At 42.3% G+C, this 23,255-nt stretch overlaps 1 protein-coding gene across 1 annotated transcript in view; it reads right to left on the reverse strand.

Annotated features, from left to right (window-relative positions):
- Positions 1 to 23,255, reverse strand: part of CSMD2 (CUB and Sushi multiple domains 2) — a 325,013-nt gene that overhangs the window by 143,122 nt on the left and 158,636 nt on the right. Inside the window, exons 7-11 of the mRNA XM_084497137.1 lie at positions 22,941 to 23,053; positions 16,353 to 16,430; positions 8,652 to 8,739; positions 7,340 to 7,464; positions 4,527 to 4,648 (exon numbers count right to left, since the gene is read on the reverse strand). Coding sequence (XP_084353263.1) covers positions 4,527 to 4,648; positions 7,340 to 7,464; positions 8,652 to 8,739; positions 16,353 to 16,430; positions 22,941 to 23,053 — 526 coding nt within the window. The remainder of the gene's footprint in view (positions 1 to 4,526; positions 4,649 to 7,339; positions 7,465 to 8,651; positions 8,740 to 16,352; positions 16,431 to 22,940; positions 23,054 to 23,255) is intronic.

The following is a 23,255-nucleotide window of genomic DNA, read 5'->3' on the forward strand; positions in this document are numbered from 1 at the left end:
AGTACCAAAAATATTAACCTGTGCAGATTATTATTAAACCATGTAATGATGGAATAATGTAATTAATACAAAGAACACACTGCTGTAAAACAGCACACGTCATTAGTTAAACCACTCGTTCAAGTAAGCTGCATTCTAAGGAGTCTGACCCTAATTAAATAACTAATTACAGTCTAGTATATTGAAGACTGTAACCTTGTGGCACAGGAACAGGATGCTGAATACAATATTTATTCATCCATTTTCCTATTTTTCTATTTGGGCTATAGGCTGAAAATTATTTAATGATTCATTAAACAACAAGAGACCTACCAGCACATACAAATACACAAATGACACAAAACCTCAATTTTAAGCTATTGAAGTGACAGGAAGCAATTAGCAAAGTTGAGAAAATAGGCTTCAATATGACACCTGATTCTAAGGCTTCACACACTGCAAAGCGATTTGAAGTGCAGTCACATTCATAGGAAAAAAAAAACACCCGTTCTCGTCACGGAGTACAGCACCTCTTGCAGTTATATTCAGATGCTTTACAAGCACACATTACTCATCTCCCTCCCGTTCTCCCCCGTCTCGAGCATCTATCTTCAGAGGGGATGAATCATCCCCCGGAGGGGCCCATCTCTCTCCACTGATGACACGGGAAGCTTGGACAGAGCTGTGTTTGGCTAGCGAGACTCCAGGTGAGAATAACCACAGGAGAAATATCAACCAGTGACATCTGGTATGTCAAGAAGGTTCAGAAATAGTTTTGATGCAAATGCACCAATTACCATATGCATTTCTCAGTTCCCAAGCGACTTATTTTTCCAGTGCGGTTGAAATTAATTCCCGTGGCACCAGGGACCAGCAAAAAAAAGAAATCTATAAGCTCTCAATACTCCCCCAAATAGCTTTAATATGTCATCCTCTGTATAGGAAATAATTCCGAGTTGTCAACTGAAGAGCACTATGCCCTTAATACTGCTTATGGAGGTTTCTGAGCAAACTTCGAGGGGATTATGTACCTCAGTGAATCTGGCTCACAGTTCTTTTCCAAATATAGAACAGATGACTTGCAAATGAGTTCTAAATTCAGCTCAGTGGTTTTCCCATCGCTCATATTAAAAGCTTCATATAACAGGACCTGATCCAAAGATCACTCGAGTCAATGAAAAGATTACCACTGACTTCAGCAGGCTTCAGCCCAGGCCCATAATGCTTTAATCTTCAAAGTATTTTACAGGCATTTTAATTAATTCATCTTCAATTCCTCCCTCACCCATGCTGGGGAATGTGCAACGATGATATCATCCCCTTTGCACAAAAGCAACATGAGTCAGGGAGGTGAATTCTCTAATTTAGCAACATGTTTCTAACACGGGCCGTCATTTAAGGGTTCTACATGCCCAGGTATGTTCTGGAGCAGCACTTGTTGACTTGTGGTTATGAACACCAGACACTGATCTGGCATTAAAACTTAAATAGCAGCAACTCCCAGTGCTGCACTGGAGCACGCACTTGTTGGGACACTGTGAGCGGCTGCATTAGCACACACAGCCAGCACCAGGGGCTGCTTTCTGGACAACAGGAACTGTCTGTGCCCGTGAATCCACTTGCCATTTTGTACATTCACCACTCAGATGCTGTCCTGTCTGCACAGCTTTGGTTCCCGGAGCTTTGATGAATAGTAGAATATATTACATAGAAAATAGCAGAAAACTCTTAGGCACTGGATTCATTTTAATTGCTTCCCATCTTCCTGAGGGGTGCCAGAAGGAAGCTGCGCCTTGCCTTGGCTCCCACGGCCATGCAGAGCCCTCTCTGCCATTCAGACAGAGGAAAGGCATCGGGCTGCAGTTCTGAACTACAGCTCAAAGTAACTCAAGCAGGCAACACACGGTGCAAAGAAATAAGCATGCACAGCAGTGGCTTTCCCAAAACAATTAGTGCATTGCTCTCAGTCCTCTGTGCTTCAAAGAGATGCAGAGTTTTCCCCTACCTGTAAATTACACTTCCAGGATGAAACATTCGAAAAAAGAGAAACTCTCCCAGAAACCCTTCATAAACTGATGTTGCTAATTAACTGTTTATCACTTCAAAGAAAAAGAAAATGGCAGCCTTTTTACAGACAGCGAGTATGAACTGCTGATTTGACCAGCCCATCCTTATTTCAGTTGTGCTCAGTTGTGCTACAGCTCTGCAGTATATGATGCTGCAGCCCATGTAGCATAACTAAGATTTTGCTGTTAAACCTCTGTTCTACATTAAGTATTGAAATGGATTTTGCCAGTTTCAGTTCACTTCATAATTTATGAAAGCTAAAGATCAGGACTTGCAGATTTTGTTTTCTAATCAACAGTTTATGATAAAGGCTTAAAAGCTGAGGAAGAACCTAAACAGAGGAAGAGGAGAAACTTTCTCTAAGTAGGAACCCAGAAGACCATTTTTTTGAAAAATGAGAGTCTGCCCTGGAAGCTTACAAAAGTTTATCCTATCACACTACTAAGAAGCAGAAAAAGGTTGTTTCCTACCATCTAGGCTGGGCAGAAAGGCCAGAAAATAAACAGATCTGAACATGAAAGTCCAATTATTCAACTCTAAAGCAACACAAAAAAGGGTCAATAATATAGTAGCCGTGGCACGTAAGCATCCAGATGTTTGATTGCCATTTCCTCCTTCCTAAACTGTAGTGGGAAGCCCAGACCAAAGTGTCAGCCTGTGTAAAGCCCAGGGCACATCCAAGGCGAGCTCATTACAATTTCTTCTTAGAAACAGAGGACTGTTTTATTTGCGAAACTGGGATTTTGCTGATCTTTGAAAGACAAAGATGTACAAAAGGAAAGATATACATAATACATACCAGCGTCTAAGCAGCTGATGTATCCAACAGCCTGTCCATGTGCAGGCAGCATATACCCGAGGGTCTGCAGGCCCCCGGCTGAGAAGCCCAGCTGACACTTGAGCAGTAATGGCTGTTGTTACATGTGGTCTGTTCTCTGCTCGCACATTACCCTGATGAAGGAGAACCTCCTGAGTCTGATTAACCAGTAAATCACTCCTAATAAATCAGCACTGAAAAAAATATCCTGATTCCACACTCCAGTTTCCCAGAATTTGGGTCATTACCAGGCTCCCATGCAGCCAAAGCAAAATATCCGCTGGATGAAGTGACCAGCTAATGACAGCCCTTTAAATACAAACTCATTCTGAAATTGGAATGTAGGAATACTCCTCATTAAAATCATAATCCACCAGTGATCTGTACTTATTAAAGGCTTGAATTGATGTCAATGGGGAAGGAGAAACACAACTCAACAGGGCTCTTCAGCCAGCCCCAGCTCTAGCTGCCCTGCTGCAGCAGGTGCTCCAGAGGGAGGCGAAGCACAGGAGATGAGAGCACAAGATGCCATCTCATCAGAGGTAGCAAGCAAATGCAACTTCGGATGGTTGCCAGCATTTCTACAGACTGGAACAATTTCTTGTGAAAGATGAGATGCTGGGATACTAACATGTTTGTGAAATGACTTCCTTGGATGAGCAGCAGAAGGCAGAGTGCCAAAATGCAAGGCTGTCTGGTGGTAAGGACCAAGAAATAATTGACTGGATAAGCATGAGCTCAGTGCCTTGGAATGCAAGGTTTGCTCCCAGACTAATGAAGATTATATTAGGAGGAACCCAGGCACTGAAAAGAATGAAACCTGTCTTCAGCAGAAGCACTGAATGATACCTCAGGGTATTTTGAGCTACAACACAGCAACAAAGTCATTTTTGTTCTTATGTTCCCATACAGATCTGGAGAGGAACAGGCTGAGTTTGTAGGGCAGCACTAAGAGGTAAGAGGCACTGAGGATCGTTCTCCCTGTGACAGGAAAATGAGAAAGGCTTCATCTTACGAAGACAAAAGCAGTTAGGACTTGTACTGATCAGTGACAAAGGATTTGAACCCTTCCAAACTGCACATGCAGACTAACGGAGAAAAAATCATCCCCAACTTCCAACGTTCTAAACATCAGCAAACACAAAAAGGACTTGTTCATAAACTTAAAAAAAAAAAAAAAAAAAGAAAAAACAGCATTGAAGAGAAATCCTCCCTCCCTCATTTGCTCTTGGCCCTTTGTGGGCTGAAATCCCTGTTGGTTAGGGGCCAGCTATCAGCCAAAGGGAAGTGAAAAATCAGAATTCCTGGCACAGCATTTCTGCCCCAACTGAGCACTGGTTTAGCAAGATGCTTTGCTACACTGTTGGGCGTTTCACCACCATTCATGCCACGCTATCAAAGAGGTTTCGATTAAAAATAATTACGTACACTTTTAATTACATCCTTTAATAAAATGAATTTTCAGCAGAGACAGAATATGACAGGACACGGTCTTTAAAGACAGTTGAGAAATGCGTGAGAAGTCTCTGGGAGAAGGGTGTGACTTCAGAAACAGAAACCTGAAGGGCTAAATATCAGAGACTAGTCCTGTGGAACCCTAGCTACACACTATTTCAACTAAGGCAATAAAACAGTGACATGAGAACGTATCTCCGAGACCTACCTTGGCTGGATTGAGTGCCGTGATGACCCACACGCAGTAAGCATTGTTATCGTATTGGACAGGGTAGTTGGGAGAAGTTATCACACCGCTGGGACCACGAAGGTACATATCACACATCCTTGCTGTGAAGAAGAAAACAAGACAGATGTGGGAGTGAGGTCTGTTAGCTCTGGGATGAATACGGAGTTCTTTGTTTGGAGACGAGAGAGAAATAGTGATGCATACTGTATGAAGGCAGGGGAGAATTAAAAATTGCTGCTCTGTGTTGTTTTCTCTAGCCAAAACACTCATCTTCTTCCATGCAACATCAGAGACAAAGGATTTATCTAGGATGATTGGATGAGTGGGGTGTTTCCAGAGGCAATCAAACAGATGGACCGCCAGACCAACCAACAGCCCATTTTCTAGCTCTCACACTGATTTAGTATTTGCTTACTGCGTTGAAGTACTCAGAGAAATACTTTCATGTCCAGGACAATGAAAGCAACTACATGGAAGATGCCAGGTAAGACATGGATCCTTTTTAATGTCCCAGGAAGGTCATATTTCCTTTCTTCATTGCAGATCTAAAAAGCTACTGCACATCAAGTATTTATTAGGTGAGGGCTGACTTCGTTCTGCTACAACTGTGGACTCAAAGAATGAAGATGGCAGCTCAACTTCACATCTTAAAAACATCTTAGGTAAAGTGGAAGCTGAAAAGCACTTAAGGGGGAAATGTTTGCCTGTAGTGTTCCTTTGATGTGATATTTAATCAGAAAATGTAAAGAACAGCATCCTTGTTTTGTAACTGCCTCTGCTGTTGTGATGGATCCTCAAAATTAATCTATCTGAAATTTCAAAGGAGTCCTATTTGCAAGTGTGGTTTCTGCAGGGCTTTTTTTTTTTTTTTTTTTTTTTTTTTTTTACCCCTAAACAGCAGTCAAGCATGGAAAATGGTCTCATAGCCAAACTGACCACACAGCAGGGCTGCATTCCTGCTGCCCTGTGCGACCCCGTTCCTGGAGCCTGCTACATCTACCCAGTCCCACCTGACAGTAAAAGTTAAGGCCTGCTATTCCCACCTTAAAAGTGGGCAACAGGGCCACAAAGGGACTAAGGAACTCTTCCTTGCACCCAGAGGGAGTCTGCTGCAGATAAGGAAGCTAAAATTCCCTCTCTGAACACAGTGGCAAGATGCTTCATTACCAGGTGTTACAAACTGCTCCAGTCCAGTGGCTTTAGAGCTGGCTGGTCAGGCACCCTGCAAGCTGAAAGAAACTCACCACACGATAACAAAATGGGAACAGAAAACGTGGTTTAAAACCGAGATAAAAAGCAAATGGAAAACTTTGAAAAGAAAAAAAAAAAAGGAAGTTAGTGGTAGAAATTTTTTTAAGTTGATTCACAGAATCGCAATAATGCAGGCAAATCCTTTCTTATCTCTTGCAAGAGGACACCATAAATTTCCTTTATAGTGTCACATATTTATGCCAAATATCCTCTTACACTGATTCAATTTATTCTAGGCTTGTTTCAAGAATTAGATGGGATTCCAAAGCCTTGAAAACCTCTGCAGATGAAATTAAAGAGAAAAAGAACTGAAAAAAATACCAATTTATGACTTTAAGAGCTTGAGAGGGATTTAATTAAAAATATTACAAGTTGTTCATTATTAGCATTACAAATAGCACAATTATGCATGCCACTTTTTATAGAGAGAGAGGATAGAGAGAAAGAAAACAAAATGGCCAAGGGCAAAATGGACATTAGTTTTCATTTTTACGCTGAAAGAAAACTGCTTTTGCTGATATCTCATGGCTGGGCCACAAGATAATCGGGCTGCTGCTAGCTTCCAAACCTTCACCTCATCCCCCCTCTCCTCCTTATCCTTTAAAAAGGAATAATCTGGAGTGGAGAACAAAAAGGGACAAAGCATTGCTGAGAGGTGTGGACATAGCACACAGGTATGAAGGACACAAATAATCCATCAGCTGCAGAGCAAGTAGCTTATGAAGCTCCACAGTTAATAGTTTTATCGTGTACAGGAACAGGTGTTTGTCTTAAAACCTGATTTTTTGGTATCAAAAAGTTGCATGAGAATCAAGTGAAGGTTTCTTTCTCAGGCATGAGCTGAAAAGATCGAAAATTTGAAGCTGTGTTACTCTCTGCTTACCCGGAAAACAAGAATCCCCACTAGAAAAGAATAAAGATCCTATTGACTTTTGAGAGTGAACGAGCAAGACCAAACTCCTATTTCCAAGAAAACAAAGGAACCCAGTGCAGCACAGAAGAAACAGCAGTACTGAGCTGAATTTTTCCAACAGGCTGAGAGCACTGCCAGGTTGCTCTTCTAGCTGCACCTCTTGCCTGAGTGAGGGTGCTGAAAACAGATCTGCACCAAGGGCCACACAGCAGGCTGAGGATAAGACCCAGCTGAAATCAAAAGAACCAACTTAATACAGCTTATGAACATCCAACACTCAGCGAGAGGCTTGAACCTGTTCTAGGACTGCCTAACAATCGATTTGACTTTTAAAAAGAAGGGAAGACCGAACCAAAAAGAAGAGAAAGAACAAAGGGGGTGTAGCAAGGTGTCTCTGGGAGGAACCAGAGATGGTCTTCCACGGGGTAGGTGGGAGCTGCCAGCCTAGAAATATCCACTTACAGTGCTCTGCTCCTTGGAACAGCATTTATCAAAAGAAAAAGGCAACAAGCAGCAACCAAGTGCAGACAAACTTGAGGACGGAATGAGCGATGCATGAATAGGGCATAAAGGAGATGGATTTTCTCATTAGTCCAACTAACTTGGTAAAAAACGTTCGTCTTCTCACCTCTGCACACAGGCCTGTGGTCACTCCATGCAACAATCATGTCGCTCACTCTCTTACAGGTGATGCTTTTGGACCCTTGTAAATCATAGCCCTCGTTACAGGTGAACTGGATGCTGGAGCCCAACCTAGCAGACAGAACAGAAGGTGAAGTTAGCAACCGAGAAGCTTCTGCCGCAACGGGTTTGTCACTTGCTTTTTTATTATCCCAGTGATTCTCCAAATTGTGAACAGAGAGAGTGCACTGGCCCTCCAGGCAACAGCAGAAATGAATGAGGGGCAGGCTTTTGCCTCATTCATTTGCTTATGCTGGGCACTGTTTGCCTGAGGTGGTGACAGTCCCCGAACAGATTCGAGTCTTTCAATGCAACTTCAGGGGGAGGTTTTTTCAGTTCGGGAGCACAGACTCCGTCCCAAGAGATGACATGCTCAGCATTCTTATAAAGAAAAAAAATTTCATCTACTACTGAAAGATTTCTTCTGTATTCTATCACTTTGGATTCAGATCCTTTGCTGGTTAAAGCCAGTCCTATCTTACTCACTGAAGTGACACGATGCCGGTTTCCAGCAGCTGAGAATTTATCCCATGGCATTTAGGGACTCTGTTGGGAATTGCCTTTCCTCCACTCTCATTCCCCCCTCCTCCAATACATTTTCTGGACTTCAGGAGAATTTGATAGACTCAGGTTAAATTGAAAGACATTTTTAGTGAACAAAACAGCTATCGACAGCAAAATAAGATTAAATATTGATTCCCCATTGCTAACAGCAGGCTGATTCATTCCTACGCTCTTTAAATGAACGCTAGCAAGTACAAGGGAATAACAGCATTGTTTTAAACTCTATAAGAAAACAATTATCCAGCACCACATTTACTTATTGACAAGGAACTGTACCAGTGCTTTGGGAAGACACCTGAAATTCACTGGGGGCAGGGGCATGCTGTGACTTAAGCTAGTTTTAGAAGCGATGCTGTTGCTGTTTAAGACAGCTCTTTCTGCACTTCATTGGAAAGGGGAATGACAACAAACATGGATAATACAAGCCTGGCCAGATGCCCATTTTTTGAAAGGAGAAATATTCCCAAAGAACTCATTACAGATCATCACCCAGGACATGGTCTCTCACACACACGTGCACTTCTACACACACTTGTTCATCTACATCACTAGGCTCAGCAAGCTTTCAGACAGAGCACATTTAGATGTGTGCAGATGGTCTCTAACAACAGACTACGTAACGTCAAGGAGCACACACGATGGTTATAAACTATAGCTTTGCAGCATGCAGAAACACAAACATAAAAGGTTCTTACCTAAAATCGTTGCCTATTCTTTTGCCTCTCTCTGGAATCCCAGGGTCTGGACACATATTATGTCCCTGGGACACACCAACCTGAGTTACTACAAAGCAAAAACAGCACATACAGAGACAGAATAGCAAAAGAAACATTCTTTCATCAACTGTCTTGGTGGATGTGGAGAGAAAATGGCAATTGGTAGCTTGAAAAACCTGAATGTATTCCATTTTGCTTAGAAAAAACAGCTTTGGAAACAAGTTTAACTGGAATCATTTCAGCTCGGTTTAGACACCAAAGTGTTTTCTAGGAAGTGCCAGCTAGGAACACAGTTTTCCCCCTGTTCTGCTATAGAAGTACCTCTGAGAAGAGATTTTTCGTTCTGCAAAATTACACCAATTAAACAGACCATTTCCGAAGCCTGTGATTAAAACGGCCACCTGTGACACGACAAGGTGACTGTCTACCACCCTCCAAACCCATCTGAGCGCTGCCAGAGAGAGAAACAACTCGATGAGAAGGTAGGTGTATGATACCAGGGAAAAAAGCAAGCACAGAACAAAAGAGAGAGAGGAAAGGGAAATGTGAGTCTAGCATTTTAAAGCAAGTAATTTAGTTTGAATATGAAAAACTTTATGGAGCAACCTTAATGTAACTACCAACAAATAGAAACCTCTCAAGTGGTGATCAGCACTGAATAAACATCTGCAAACCTGGTTCTCTATCTCCCCACGTCCACCTTCCCCCTCCAGCCTGTCACATGGCACAAAGAAGCATTACCTAGGAATGGATTTAGCCAGGGTGGCTCCTGAAAGCATGAAATGAGATCTAGCAATATGCTGATTTCAATTTGGAATTCCAGCAACTACCGAAACGCATAATAATATGGGACAAAGGGGTAACTTTGTCACAGAGATGTAGAAGTTGATGCGATTCAGCTTTCTCGTATCATTGAGGGGAGGACTCAAGGAAAATGCAACACATTTTTTCAGCAAGGCTGAAGCAGTGGAGCATGAATCTGAAGCGAGCACGTTCCCATTCAACCTCTGCCTACCACCAGATCAAAGGAGAAACCTCAGCTATACTGCAGAAGGTACTGTGTTAGCACAGTGCCCAAAGCCCGCTGCCAAATGGGATGATGGTGGGGTGATAAAAGCACGGTTCTCACTCCAGGCACGTCAGCTTCACAATCAGAGATCTGCACAGCGCCGAGCACGGAGGAAGACACAGAGGGTGATGCATGTAAATATTTACATGGGGAGAAAAGCACGTGGAGCGTCTGCACAAATACAGGCTGCACAGCATGGACACACAGAAAGGCAAGACCATCGAATGTGGTAATTATTCACTGAGTAATTACACCTCGTGTAAGTCAGGCACAGCTGGAAGATCGAACCCTGTTTCTAAAGGGATGGAAGGATCCCTCTGCTCCTGCTGGTACGGGGCTGTCGTCTGAGCATCTCCACCCAAGTGCTGGCTGCCTGCACTGAAAACATTTCAGCTCGTAACCTGCTGCTCAGCTCGAGGTGCTTCCCTCCTGTCCCAGCCCTTCCTCCCTGCACTGCTGCCACCTTCCCTTCCTGCACCAAGTCCCACGTGCTCGGGACCAGGGACATGGGGCAGGGACTGCCCAGCCTGGCTCTGGTATGGTTGCTGTGTGCTGCCTCATGCCCTAGCCAGCTGCTTGCTGCTCCAGGGACTCCTCCGTGAATTTGAGGGCAAAAGAGGAAAAGAGGTGCAGTTTTATAGGAAACTAACAGTCTTATACAGTTTTATAGGAAACTGACAGTCTATTTCGTCTTCTGCATATTCATAACCCTGTGTTAAGCTCCATCATGTGGACAAGCAGACACACCAGTGAGACAGAAGCATTACAGCAGCACACAGCATCTACCTTTTGATGGCTGCATTTTGCAGCTACAAAGCTTTGCTGCCACCTTTCATGGATTCTGAGTGTACACGAGTCAGAAGGAAGGGAGCCCTCCTCAGAGCAGGGATCTTTCTCTGCTCCTTTGCCAGTGCCCTGATAACCAAAGCTCCACCAGGAGGTATCTCCAGCAGCCGTCAGGGCTGCAGGATTATTCAGTGGATTTCTTTTCTTTTGGTTTGATCTACTCTCCCTTCTTCCCCGCTAAATTTCATGCTTAGATACATGACACAATTGAACAGTTTTTAATTTGCTGTTAACTTTTTGCTAACTTGGCCAGTCTGCCTTAGGTCCTGGAGATTTCACGTGTGTTCACAAACTATACAAGTGGCTGTAAAAACCCAGCCACTGTCACATCATCACAGGAGCTACAGGCGGGTGTTGCAATGTTAGCCAAAATTCTGGCACAGAAAAGTTGGTCCAGCTCTGAGCTCTGTCTTAGTACCCGTTTGGGGCCATTGCCTGTAGCTTTGATCAAGCTGTTGAGTGTAATCTATGGAGCTAAATACTCCTCTGCTATGTACCTCCCAAGGCGTGGGATGTGCCTTAACAGCTCTGCTCTAATGATACACGAAGCAAATGGGAATTTAGAGAATGAAATGCACGGAGGCTTCAGCAGTGAGCAGTGAATCGCCTCAGTCAGAGCAAGGAAATAAGGTCAGAATCAAACAGCCCCCTGGTATTCTAGCACAACATTTTAGGTTGTTTCACTGCAGAACCGCTGCATAGAAACAACAGCAGCAAGAAGCCTCTCCCTGAAGTTGTGGGAGGGATACGATCTCTTCAGAGACCAAGGTGGTCCTTCTGCAGATGAAATCACCTCCCAACAGCCCTTCTGCTAGGGCTCGAAATGATGCTTCGCTTCTGAGAAACCAAAGGTTGGCTGAGCAAAGTGCAAGGTGTCACTGTCTTCCTTTGGGTTCCTTAGATCTCCATCTGCCTACACAAACATCCTGACTGCACACACAGGTATCTCCAAGGAAAGTAAAATTAACATTTAAGATAGAATACACAAACTAGGGTTGTATGTCACAAGTCTACAGGGCACGTAGGAGAAATACGAAGATTTCTCACTGTACTTCTATACCTTCTCCAGAGTAAAAATACACTAAACAAGGAGATATGCCTCTAATGTATACATATTTACACAGCTTCTACATGCATCTGTATTGAAACACTCGCATGCCCTTCCCTGCAGAGCAGATTACCAGATTGCCTTTCCACATCAAATTCTTTCTCCCACAGTCAAAACACTACCCAGACAGTATTTACACCCGTGTTGGTTACTCTGAGCTGGTGTCACATTCATTTATTATGTCTCACATCAGATGACAGCAAACCTAGGAGACTGGTTCAAAGCTTTGGGAAGAGGCAAGGCTACAGATGACCAGCAGAACCCACAGGCACCAGAGAGCAGGTTGTCAATTATCAATCATACTTCTGAAGACTAAAATACTTCTTTCATTAGTATCTATACAACACGTGTAGATAACCAGTGAGCAGATCAGATACAAACAGAGCAAGGAGAGGTATCTTTGTATCATGACAGCGTGGACATTTTATTTTTTCACATTAAGAGTGAAAGAAAAGGAGAGGATGGATCAGATGGCCACTTACAGAAACTTCTTCTATCTTTTGCTTTAAACATACACACATGAACGCAACTAAACCAAAGTTCATAAACCATATTTGTTATGCTGAGAACTTGGTGTCAGTACTGTATTCATCTTCCTAAAGGTTTGACTGATTTATGCCAGGGCTGTAGCACTCCAAATGAGTTCTTCAGGGTTACAAGGAGAACAATAGATCTTAAAAGCTGTGATGAAGTGTTCCAGTTCTACATTACAGGCTCAAGGATTTTTTCTCCCAAACCATGGAACTTGTTTTCCTCCCCCTTCACTCTCCTATTTATTTTTTTTTTCCCAACAACTTCCTTCTCATCATGCATTCAGTAACAGCCAGTTATGATTGCTTTGTTTGCAATGGTAATTTACTCCATCTGTTAAAAGAACTAGGAACCTTCTTTAGCTCTCTGTATTTCCCCGTGTTAATAAAGTTCACTGATAGACTCCCAAGGGACAATTTTTATTGAATTTAGGAGTGTTAAATATGAGTTACAAGATAAAACAGGATCTATTTTTTTTTTTTTTTTTAAACAAAACCTTAACGTTTCTCAGCATGAAAAATACAGTGAGAAAAGTGAGCTCTTCTCCTGGCATGAGGGGGACAAAGGAGGACTTTAGCATCTATCAGTTGTCTTAACATGGTTGAGTTAATCTTCATGACCACTCTAAGGCTTATAGTTACTCCATACAACCTTCTGGTCAGATTTCAAAGACTGTTTGCAGCATGCCCTACTTCAACCCAACTGGGCTCGTTTGGAAGCTGTGCTGCTTCCAGCCAGAAGCCCACATCCTGCTTTTTGCTCCATGCTCACTTTGTACCGTGGCAGTGCAGCAGGGACCCACATGCAAACACTCATTCCTTGACACGTGCTGCAGAAAGCAGGCTTACTGCAATGCTCAAGCCCGCAGCTTCCATACACTTGGCTGAGACTAAAATTGATCAACACCTCCAAAATGACTTCGCATTTGCAAATTTAAAATAGATTCTGACAAATGTGAAGATACACAGAGCTTGCACTACTTCATTCAATCCCTTTCAGTAACGTCCAGCAGTGTGTTTTCAGGTGTGCCTCATTCAAATGTCAGAAAAACAACCCTGATGCTGTTTTATAAAAGCAAAGTACCATGTTTTTCACACTGTGTGAGCATGGAATATACACATTTACATACTGCATGCAATATACTGACTTTCTCGCTGCTTTAGGATAACAGCAAATGCAGAAAGTGTCTCGGTTAATATCAGAAAGAAGCAATCCCCTAAATGCAATCTCAAATTTTAAAATGTGTTTCTTATAGCTTATTCTGCAGAGCTGTATTATTTTTCCTCTAAAACTGATTAAAGCAAGATGCCCAATTAATTTTAGGGATGGTGAACAGTATGAAGCACTTGATTTAAATTTCAAATAAACACGTTTGACTGCAACTGAACAAAATTAGCACGTCCCCCACCAAATTCCATGTTTTTTATATATTCTTTTTCTGAAAGAGTACAAACAGCTGCGACATGAATACATTTTGTCTCCATTCAGACATGTGAAACAGAGTTTAATCTGGCGAGGTAGGATCTGGCAGGTAACCACAGCATCCATCCAGCAAAACTGAAATCCTCTGAAAGACCTATAGGGTATTAAGCACGTAGCTGCAAGCTGCCTTATGTGACAACAGGTTCTTCAAGGGAGAATTTTAGGAGAGGTGCAAAGACCACTAGAAACCATTGCTGGCAGGAAAGGATTTGAAAGCAAAGCAGGGTATAGCTCTAGCTTTTACCGAGAGACACAGCCATTTCTAAATTTCTGATATTTGAGCCAGATGAAATGATTATAGCAATACGAGCAAACTTCAGAGGCCTTTAATCAGCCTATCCCACCTGTATAACCACTACTGAAGCATAGCTCACAAGCTCATGAAAGTTTCAGAGAAGAGAGGGCACGGCTAGCCAAGCAAATCAAAAAAGCAAGGGGGAAAAAAAAAAAAAGATAACACTTCAGGCTCCGTTTTCTGAAAATAAACCATTTTCTGGAGACATCTTCTACAGAATCAGCATTCCTGAGGTTGAAAATTTACTGTAACAGAAGTGTGGCAGCAGAAGGCTGTGCAGGATAGAGGTTAATCGGGGTTTACAATCCAGACATTGCTGAGAGCAGCGTACGTGGACGAAGCTAAAGACACCAGGGTTGCACCAAACACCCTGCTGGTAACAGAAAGGAATTTGGGCCACAGCTCTATCACTGTATAGTGATATATACCTTAAGAGATTTCAGGCTAAGCTGCCCTCCTATCGCTGTTTCTCCTTATCAAATACGACACGAGGAGCACTGCACAGGGTGCTGAACTGGCAGCTTTGAAGGCTGCAGTCTGCTCTCCACTGGGTGAGGACAGGCTGGGCAGAAGTACCAAGAATTTCCTACAACTTCATCCTCAGAAGTGGAGCGTGACTGAGACAGAGCAGGGTACGCTAAAAAGGAAAATTCAGCTGTGGTCTGTTACTCAGCCCCCAGCACCTTCCCCAGGACCCCATGAAGGGTTAGGGCTGACAATGGTCCCGACACACAAACCAGGAGCAGAGCAGACTGCTGCTACCTGGCCACAGAGAAACCGAAACATTCGGCTTCACAATGGGCACTTCTGTACACTAATTTATTTAGAGGGCTGTTCTGGGTCCTTTGGTTTAGTACTGTAACATTCAATAACAACTGAAGAAAATGCTACTGGGAAGCATCCTAGGGTGTGCAGGAAGGCAAAATGGGAATCCTATGTATTCTTGACACTTACATAGTGTAAACTAACAAGTCCAAAACAGGCCAACGCTTATCACTTGGTTACGACTCCCTTCCCCACAAACCCCAATATCCGAGACCACACAAATCCCACACCAAACACATCCTCACATCTTCTGGAGCTCCGGTGCCCACACAATCAAAGGTAGAGGTATTTTCCAACGTAATTTCACCCTCAGTGAAGTCAACTGTTTATCATACCTCAAAAGGTTAAATTCTTCTTGGCAAGAATATTTCATAGGACCAAAAGCATCCTGGATACAGGGCTTTTCTTAAAAGAGAGTTTGTTTTCTTTAAACACACCCCAGAATTTTCTACTCTGGAGATGTTGGGCAATTTACATCCTGCTGTTTACCTCGTTGGACCTTTCTCTTTGTATAACTGGAGACTACAAGCACTCATGTGAACCTAAAAGTGAGCCATTTTCATTTCAGACAGACAGTGAGTGATGTTTTAAATTCAGTTCATCCATTTTTCTTAACTGAATTTTGCATCTGAAGTTCAGGCGAGTGAAATGTCCAAACAGTACCTCTTTGATGGGTGCAATGGACTATGCAGAGAATGAACAATTACATCCTCCCCCCAGAAAACTATTTAGGAAATACTGCACTTTGCTCCTATTTAAATTTCTATACGATATAACGGAGTTAATTCAGATCCTTCTTGTTTAATCTTGAGTCCCCTTTAGAGCCCAGTCACCTGCCCAGAGCCACATGCGTAAAGAAACTCCGAGTCTCGCTCAGAAGGAACCTAATGCAAAGATGAATGACCTAACAGATTCACTTACTGCAGGAGGAAAACACACCAGTGACAAAGCGACGTTCTGAGCACACCTCTAACAGATATCAAACACTTGATATACTGAATGCGAGAAACTAATACGGGGACCACAGAAGTCGGTAGTATAAGCTTTTGCAGACTGAAGTGGCATGATTTTTCTGCAGGAACGAATAATTACATAAAATGCAAAGAGAAAAACAGAGAGACTGCTACTGATTCTGTACGTTTTCTAACACTTGTTTTTTGTGGTTCCTTAGCCCTTCTCCTAAATTTACAGTAACATTAATTCAGTTTTCAACGTTGTTTACATTTTGACACTTTCCAAACTAAAAGACGACAAATAATGAACCCCAGTCTGCCACCAAACAGGATGCATACAGTATATATTAAATGCACACACACCAATCCCCTGCGTTCCCACTTTAAGGGGTTAGTATATGCTTGTGAATAGAGCACTGGAAGGAAGTGATGCAGTAATGCAAAGGGAGGAGAGGGTAAGGCATTAAAACTTTCAAGAGTGACAAAGTTTTAGAGATTATTGGAAAGTCAAATGAAATGTTCAAGGAGATCATTATACAAAGAGAGCATACGGAGGAGCCAGAAAACTTACACACTGATGTCTTCTGGTTATTGTCCTTGCTTGGCATTAGCTTCACCCCTCTGGACTTCAGCTCCATTTGCTTTTTGACTAGAGACAGATTTAAAACAAAGCAAAAATACAAGGACAGGATTTAGCTAAGCATTAGTGGTTATTTAAAATGAGAATACAGCAACAGTTGTACACTACCCAAACTCTAGGACATCATGCATCTTAGACAACTTTTCCGAAGCCCTCAACAAGGTTCCGCTGTTCATTTGCCTTTGTTAGATCTGGACCAGTGTCCTCATAGAAATGACCCAGTCCAGCTGACCCAATTGAATATAAAAATTGGGCAAGCAATCCCCAACCCTCTGGAACCATGACATTTTGCTTAATGTACCAAAACTGGGAAATGGACAAGAGGGAAGATCTAAGAGACTTTAGGGATCTCAAGAGCAAAATGCTAAGTTCCACTTGGTTTTGCTGATGCATTACTACATTATAACACAGTACAGAGCAAGGCCATTCTCTGCTTCTGTGGGAATACAGCTCTCAAAAGGGACACCCCATAACCTGAAAATTGTACACGAGAACTACAGAAGCATTAGATTAATAAAAAGGCAGTAAACTATCAAACAAAAAGGGCAATATTAAAGTCACATTACTGGCAAAGAGTAGTACAGATTTACAGACCCACTGTTAATAGCCATAAGTATCTCAATTATAAAATCTTCATGACTATTCCATCACAGGTCCTGACCTTCCCTGCTCTAAACTTCATCTAGATGAGAAAACATGCAAGGATAGCGGCAAGATTTTGGTCTATCCATTGCCAAAAGAGTCCCGTCCTTCTAGGCGATAGGAAGCTTCCCAGCACAACCGAGCAACTATTTGTTCTTATTCTCCAGTCTTGGCTGTTACCGAGGCTCTCTACACCAGAGGGTTTTGCACAAAATCCACGCCATCAAAACCCTCTGGATACCCGTAGAGAGACACCACAGCTCCCTGCAGCGTAAATACAGATATTTTTGACTAAGATGCAGCAGAAATTTTACTGGCATATTTGAAGTTAATGCAGCGAAAGAATAACTTCCCATCAGAAAGCATGATGCCCGTATCAGTTTATCCTTTTTCTGATGAGCCAGTTATCATCTGTGGAGAAAGGCAGTCCATCTCTCACTTCAAACTGTTCTTTTCTCGTTCTTTATCTCATCCTACTTTGATCTCTAAATTAGCACATTTTGAAGACAAAGTTGTCAAGAAAAATTACCAATATAACTAACGAGTTGTTTTTTTTTTAATCATACTTTTTTTGGCTTTAGAAAATGTTAGTAACATCTGTTTGCAGGAGCTTCAGACAGGGAGATGTCAAGCATTATTCCTTGAAGCTTACCTAAGGTAGCGCTTTTACTCTGCTAGATGCTAGCTTGGAGCTTTTTGTTCATTATTTGGCTAAAGCTTTTTGCCTTCTCTTTAAATAAAGCATAACTTCAAACTGAGGTCTGAATTAGCTTTAAAAATATTCATGAAGAAAAGCTTACGTTGTCTAGTATTAGTATCTTTAATCTGTTGGAGGTTTATTGCCTTTTTTTTTTTAATAAAGAGGGAAAAATAATTAACAGTATGCCAATTTCAAAGCAAATCTACGACATGCCTGTTTCATTTTGACTGTAATCCATCTGCAAACGCTCCAAGAAAAAAGCAGCACGTCTCTGAATGTCCCAAACAGCAACATATCCCTTCAGGTCATGTTACGACAATTCTGGGACCTTTGTAGTCTGAGCTCAAGGTTTTTATCATAACTCACTGTATCAAGGGCCTAAAGAAGAGAATACGAGGCTACAAAATCTAAAATTTCTGGGGAAATCTGGATCCTGTCTCAACTAGAACAGTGACAGCTTTAAAGCACAAATGAGAAATGAAAAATCCCCAGGATTACAGGACTAATACAGACCCACTGTGCAGGACGAACCCAGGCAGCACCATTTCGGGTTGGGGCAGCACTCAGGTGTGCACCCTGTTGCAAAACCAGAGCGGGAATTCCTCATGGGGTGCTTTTCGTGGGCACCCCAGCACCCTGCTCAGCCCAGCTGCTCTCCCTGGGGACACCGAGCTCCTGGCCCCGCGGTGCTGAGCCTCTGCAGCACAGTGCTCCCACTGCCATGGGGATAACAGTGCCTTGCCCTCCGAAACGCCGCAGGTAATGAGGCTTTGTACCAAGCAAGTACACGGGGAAGCTCGTAATCCCGGCCAACATTCCCTCCCAGTCAATAAAACACTGTCAGGCCCAAGTATCTACAGCTAAATTTGAGCTATTACAGGCCATAGAATGGCTCGTGACTGTGCAGTATCTAATTCATTGCTCTGTAAAATGCTTCGGAGCACCACCAGTAAGAGAGGAGCTTTATTAAAGTTAATTCTCATTTTTACCCTCTGCACCTTCCCATCGGAAGTTACTTCACGCAATTACCAGTAACCGTGCCTCCTGGTCACACAAGCAGAAGCACTGCTCTGTTGATTTCTGCATGGTAATGCAAGCTTGGAGCCCTAAAGATCAAGCAAAGCTTTTCCATCACCAGCCCACAGCTTTTCGATCCCTGTGCCTGCGGCCTTGAGGCTGACACCACAGCCACGATGTGTCTCAGCAATGACAAAAGGTTCGACCTTATTGCTGACCTGCCTTTAGGATCAGGCCCACAGAAGAAAACCCACTCCAGATTTGTGACTCTAATGGAAAACTTAGCTCAAAAGCACCCAACGGTAATGAAAACAAGCAGCGAAAAGCAGACTGTCACTACCAGGGATCAATCCTAAAATATGGAGGCTGAACTACATTACCCATGAAGCACGGACCGTGTTTACCCTAATTGCATTCCGTCTCTTTCAATGATAATTGGTAATGAGCTCACTGCATACTCCCTCTCCTTAATCCTTCATTTTACTACACGGAGACGTAATGATGAAGTCAAGGTTTACAAATGACTCAATTTAGATTAGAGCAAGTCAGAATACATTATATTGTTTTCTTTTAAAAAAAAATAAATAAGAACAATTCCCCTAGCTATGACCTCAAAAATCCAATATATGAAAATCTATATTGTTTATAAATTTGAATGTGGAACGGTACTGCAAAGGATTGTGTCAGGCTAATTGGACAAACAGAAGTTACTCTGTTTTCCGGAGGGTTTTGCTGCTCACACGTACCTGATTGATCTAATGGAATGCTCAGTGTCCTGTCAAATTTGAAAGATGACATTACAAAGCTTTTCCAGCAAGCAAGCAGTCTGGGATGTTTTTTTATTTAAACTGTTTCATGTTGCTCTAAATAAGAATTTAAGGAGACATTTATTTATTTTTAATTTAAAAACAAAAACCAAAAAACACCATATTTCAGCAAAAATCCATTCCATGAAACTCTGTTTCCCTTGCTGGGGGGTTGCCATGAAATATTGGCTGGCTTGAATCGGATTTCTACTTTATTTTCTTCCTGCTGGGGTGCTCTAGTATCATCTGTGATATTACTGCAGGTTGCTTACAAGGATTCTCACTTGAGCTGAACGTGAAGAGAAATCACGTTCCCTCACCTGCAACCATTTTCAAACACCCATAGGATTGTACACATACCTAGCAAAATGACACCCTTCCTTCATTTATGCCTGCCATTAGCTAGTCTAAGGAACAGCTTAAACAGCTTTAGGAGTTAGAGCCTGTAACAAGTGCCTGAATTTTCCTCTTTTTCCCTTTTTCTCAGGATTGCTCAGGAGACTTAACAGGTTGCAGAGCATACGCTCTATCCCCTTTGCAGCCCACAATCGCGATCCAAGATGAGGATTGGTAGATCTGCCAAAAATTAAGGATATATAGATATACACATATTTTTAAAAGCCTATTAGGTGGTGCAATATGTGCAAAATAGTTCATCAGACCATTATTAAAGATGACAAGCCTGCCAGTATTCTGCATTGTGCTACGGGCTGAAACTCACCCCCATTTGTCTTTCTACCTGAGAGTGCAGGACAGAAGGGGAAGGGAATGGGGAGGGTTAGATCAATAAAAGATGCAATTATGTGTTGGTAACAATCAGCTAAAAAGCAATTCAGGATCCTATTTAAGCAATAAAATATGTGCAGGAGAGATGGACTACACCAGGCAGATCATTATTTAGATCTGTTTAGCATCATTTTGAATTCAGCAGCTTTTTCATTACCTCATTTACAGTACCTCATCGCTACGCTGATGACTGACAATACCTGGCTTCTAACCCCTACTGCCGCCTGTCCTGAGCAAGGCACATTGAGCTTATTTTCTTATCACCTGCAGGTACACAGCACGTATTCGTGAATGAAGACAGAGGGAGCAGGAGGTGGGAGGACGAAAGAAAAAAGATCAATGCACCAATTTATCTATGGCCCCTTCCATTTGCTTTCACAGGGTGTGGAACACGCTATTTGCAAGAATGCAAGATTCACCTTACATAAAAGCAACAGGGAAGGGAAAAAATACTTCCACTCTCCCTGCAAAGGCATGAATTTAACTGTATTCAACATAAAGAGAACCTGTACATGGGCTGTTTATATCTAACCTTGCTTTTACATTCATAAAGAGATGTCCAAACGAGGGCATGGATTAGGAAGAGCTGAAATGGAACATATGAAGAAGGCGTTCTGCTAAAACTACATATCAATGTTAAACAAGTTGGAAGGGAAATGACTTTCTTATAGATTATCAACAAAGCCAGATGCTGTCTCAGAGGATACAGGATGTTAATAAACGGGGAACATCTTTGGAAAACAGACAACGAATTAGATTCCTCCTAACCCTCCCTTCCTTCCTGCTCTTGGACAATCCCAAGGTTCACTTACAGCTCTACTGCTAAGAAACACATTTTAGTTGCTCTACTTTATCTGGCATTACATGTCCTATTTTGTAGCTACTTACTTATTTATCTCCATTAAAATATTTATGTTCAAACAAGGTTGTGCTCCTCTGAAAGGGTTATGCTGAGTTTTCTGAAGTTGCATTGGCATCTTTAATGTTCTGTAGACACAAATTCCATTGACTGCAAAAAATCCTGCCTTTATCCCCAGGTTGTTTTGTTGTTGTTGTTTGTTGGTGCTTTTTTTTTTTTTTTCTTTTAAGTATTGAAATCTTTCTTAACAGATGGAGAGACCCTGACAAATGCCATAAAACCAGCAAGTTACTGAAGAATGGGTTTCAGATTCCCTTTGCCACCTAGTTAGAGGTCCTCCCTCAATGCCATTTCAACAGCACATTTTTAAGTTCATCTTTTAAATACTCAATACACAAAAGCACAGTTCATTATATCTAACAAAAGTTTCCAAGGAGTGTGCTAGATTAGAACCCCCTGACATTTATCTAATCAGAGGAAATTATAACATTAATCTTTACTTTTCTATTTAGGAAAAAAGGATGATTCATACAGGTGTTTTAATAGAAAGCAGCAATCATGACTGCAAAGGAAAATGCTGTATCAAGAGTCATCAGCTGCGTGCAGTCATTTGTGTTACACAGTCAAAAAACAAAAACAAAAAAAACCCTGTTTTTAATTATAATTTAGAATAAAGAAATTTATACATTAAAGGACTATGAGGAAAGTTAGGCAGCAACAGTGATTCATAAAAGCAAAGCCCATGCTGAGGCCATGACAACATTGCTAAGGTTAAACAAACACGGAACAAACAGAACTGGTTTATACATTTATGAAAGGAACATCATCTCCCTGCCACGTTGTTCCTGTCAGTCTAGGGCTATGGCACTTTTCTTTATCCATGTCCTGTTCCCTCCTTTTGAGGAAAGCTGTTGAACAACACAGAAAAAACTCTGGAGAGTGGATGAGGAGCTGGGTAGATGTTCCTGCTCCTTCCCTGCTTCAATGCCCCGATTCCTGACCCTGCCTTTGGATCTGGTTGCCTCAAGTAATGCTGCACCACGGCACCCACAAAACCCTCCAAAATCCTTGGGGAGAAGGGTGTAATCAGCCCTAAATAAGCCCCTCAAAGCCACCTGTTCTGGTGACCATTTGGTCGCACAAAGGATGCACTGAACTGCAGTGCCCCATGGTTGTTGACAAGCCTCAGATCGGGAGCTTGTCTCTGCTCAGTTTGCGTCCCAGAGAATTTCCTCTTACCCAACAGCATTATTAGACCCCAATCCTGATTTTTTTTTTCTTCTACAGACAACCAGTAAATACAGGATAGTTTAGATCTCATTCAAAACACACCCAGCAACATCTCACTTGAGCATAGAGTAAAACGCAGACAGTCACTGTGGGACTGCACTGCTCTTTGCCTCGTGGCACCCTGTCTGTGCTGCCGTTACCCACATGGCACCTTCTGTGAAGCTGCAGGTAAAGGAACATCTGCTTCTTCTAACAAAGCATACATTGCAAATGAATCTTCCAGTAGCTCTCAAGTGTTTGCATTTCCAATACATTGCCAAGAGCAGCTCTCCATGCGACAACACCTGGATACCCAGCTAGAAAATTAAGGTTAACTGCAGAGAATAATCATACAGGAAGTTAATTGTGGATTCCTAGAGAAAAAAAAAGTTTGGCTAAAGGCGCATAATGAATAACCAAACATGGCAGTAAGTATTTACCTTGATACTGGGCACTGAACCCCTTCTGCCTGTGGTTGCCATCTGATGTGAAGTGAAGCCGCAGCCAGTTTTTACTGCTGATAACCGGGGCCGGCAGATTCATTCCGGTAAACCTGCAAGAAACCAACCAATAACAGCCAAATGTTATTTGGACTGTGAATTGCACCAAACCCACCTGTCCTTCCACAGGCAACCCTCCTCCTACACGAACATCCGAGATCCTGAATGAGTTCCGTATGCTCAAAGCAAGCGCCCCATACAAAAGAAAAATCAGATGAGAACACTCATTTTGCATTCAGCCCCAAAGCCCAGAGG

The sequence above is a fragment of the Aythya ferina genome, assembly GCF_964211825.1.
Source record: "Aythya ferina genome assembly, chromosome: 24".
NCBI lineage: Eukaryota > Metazoa > Chordata > Aves > Anseriformes > Anatidae > Aythya > Aythya ferina.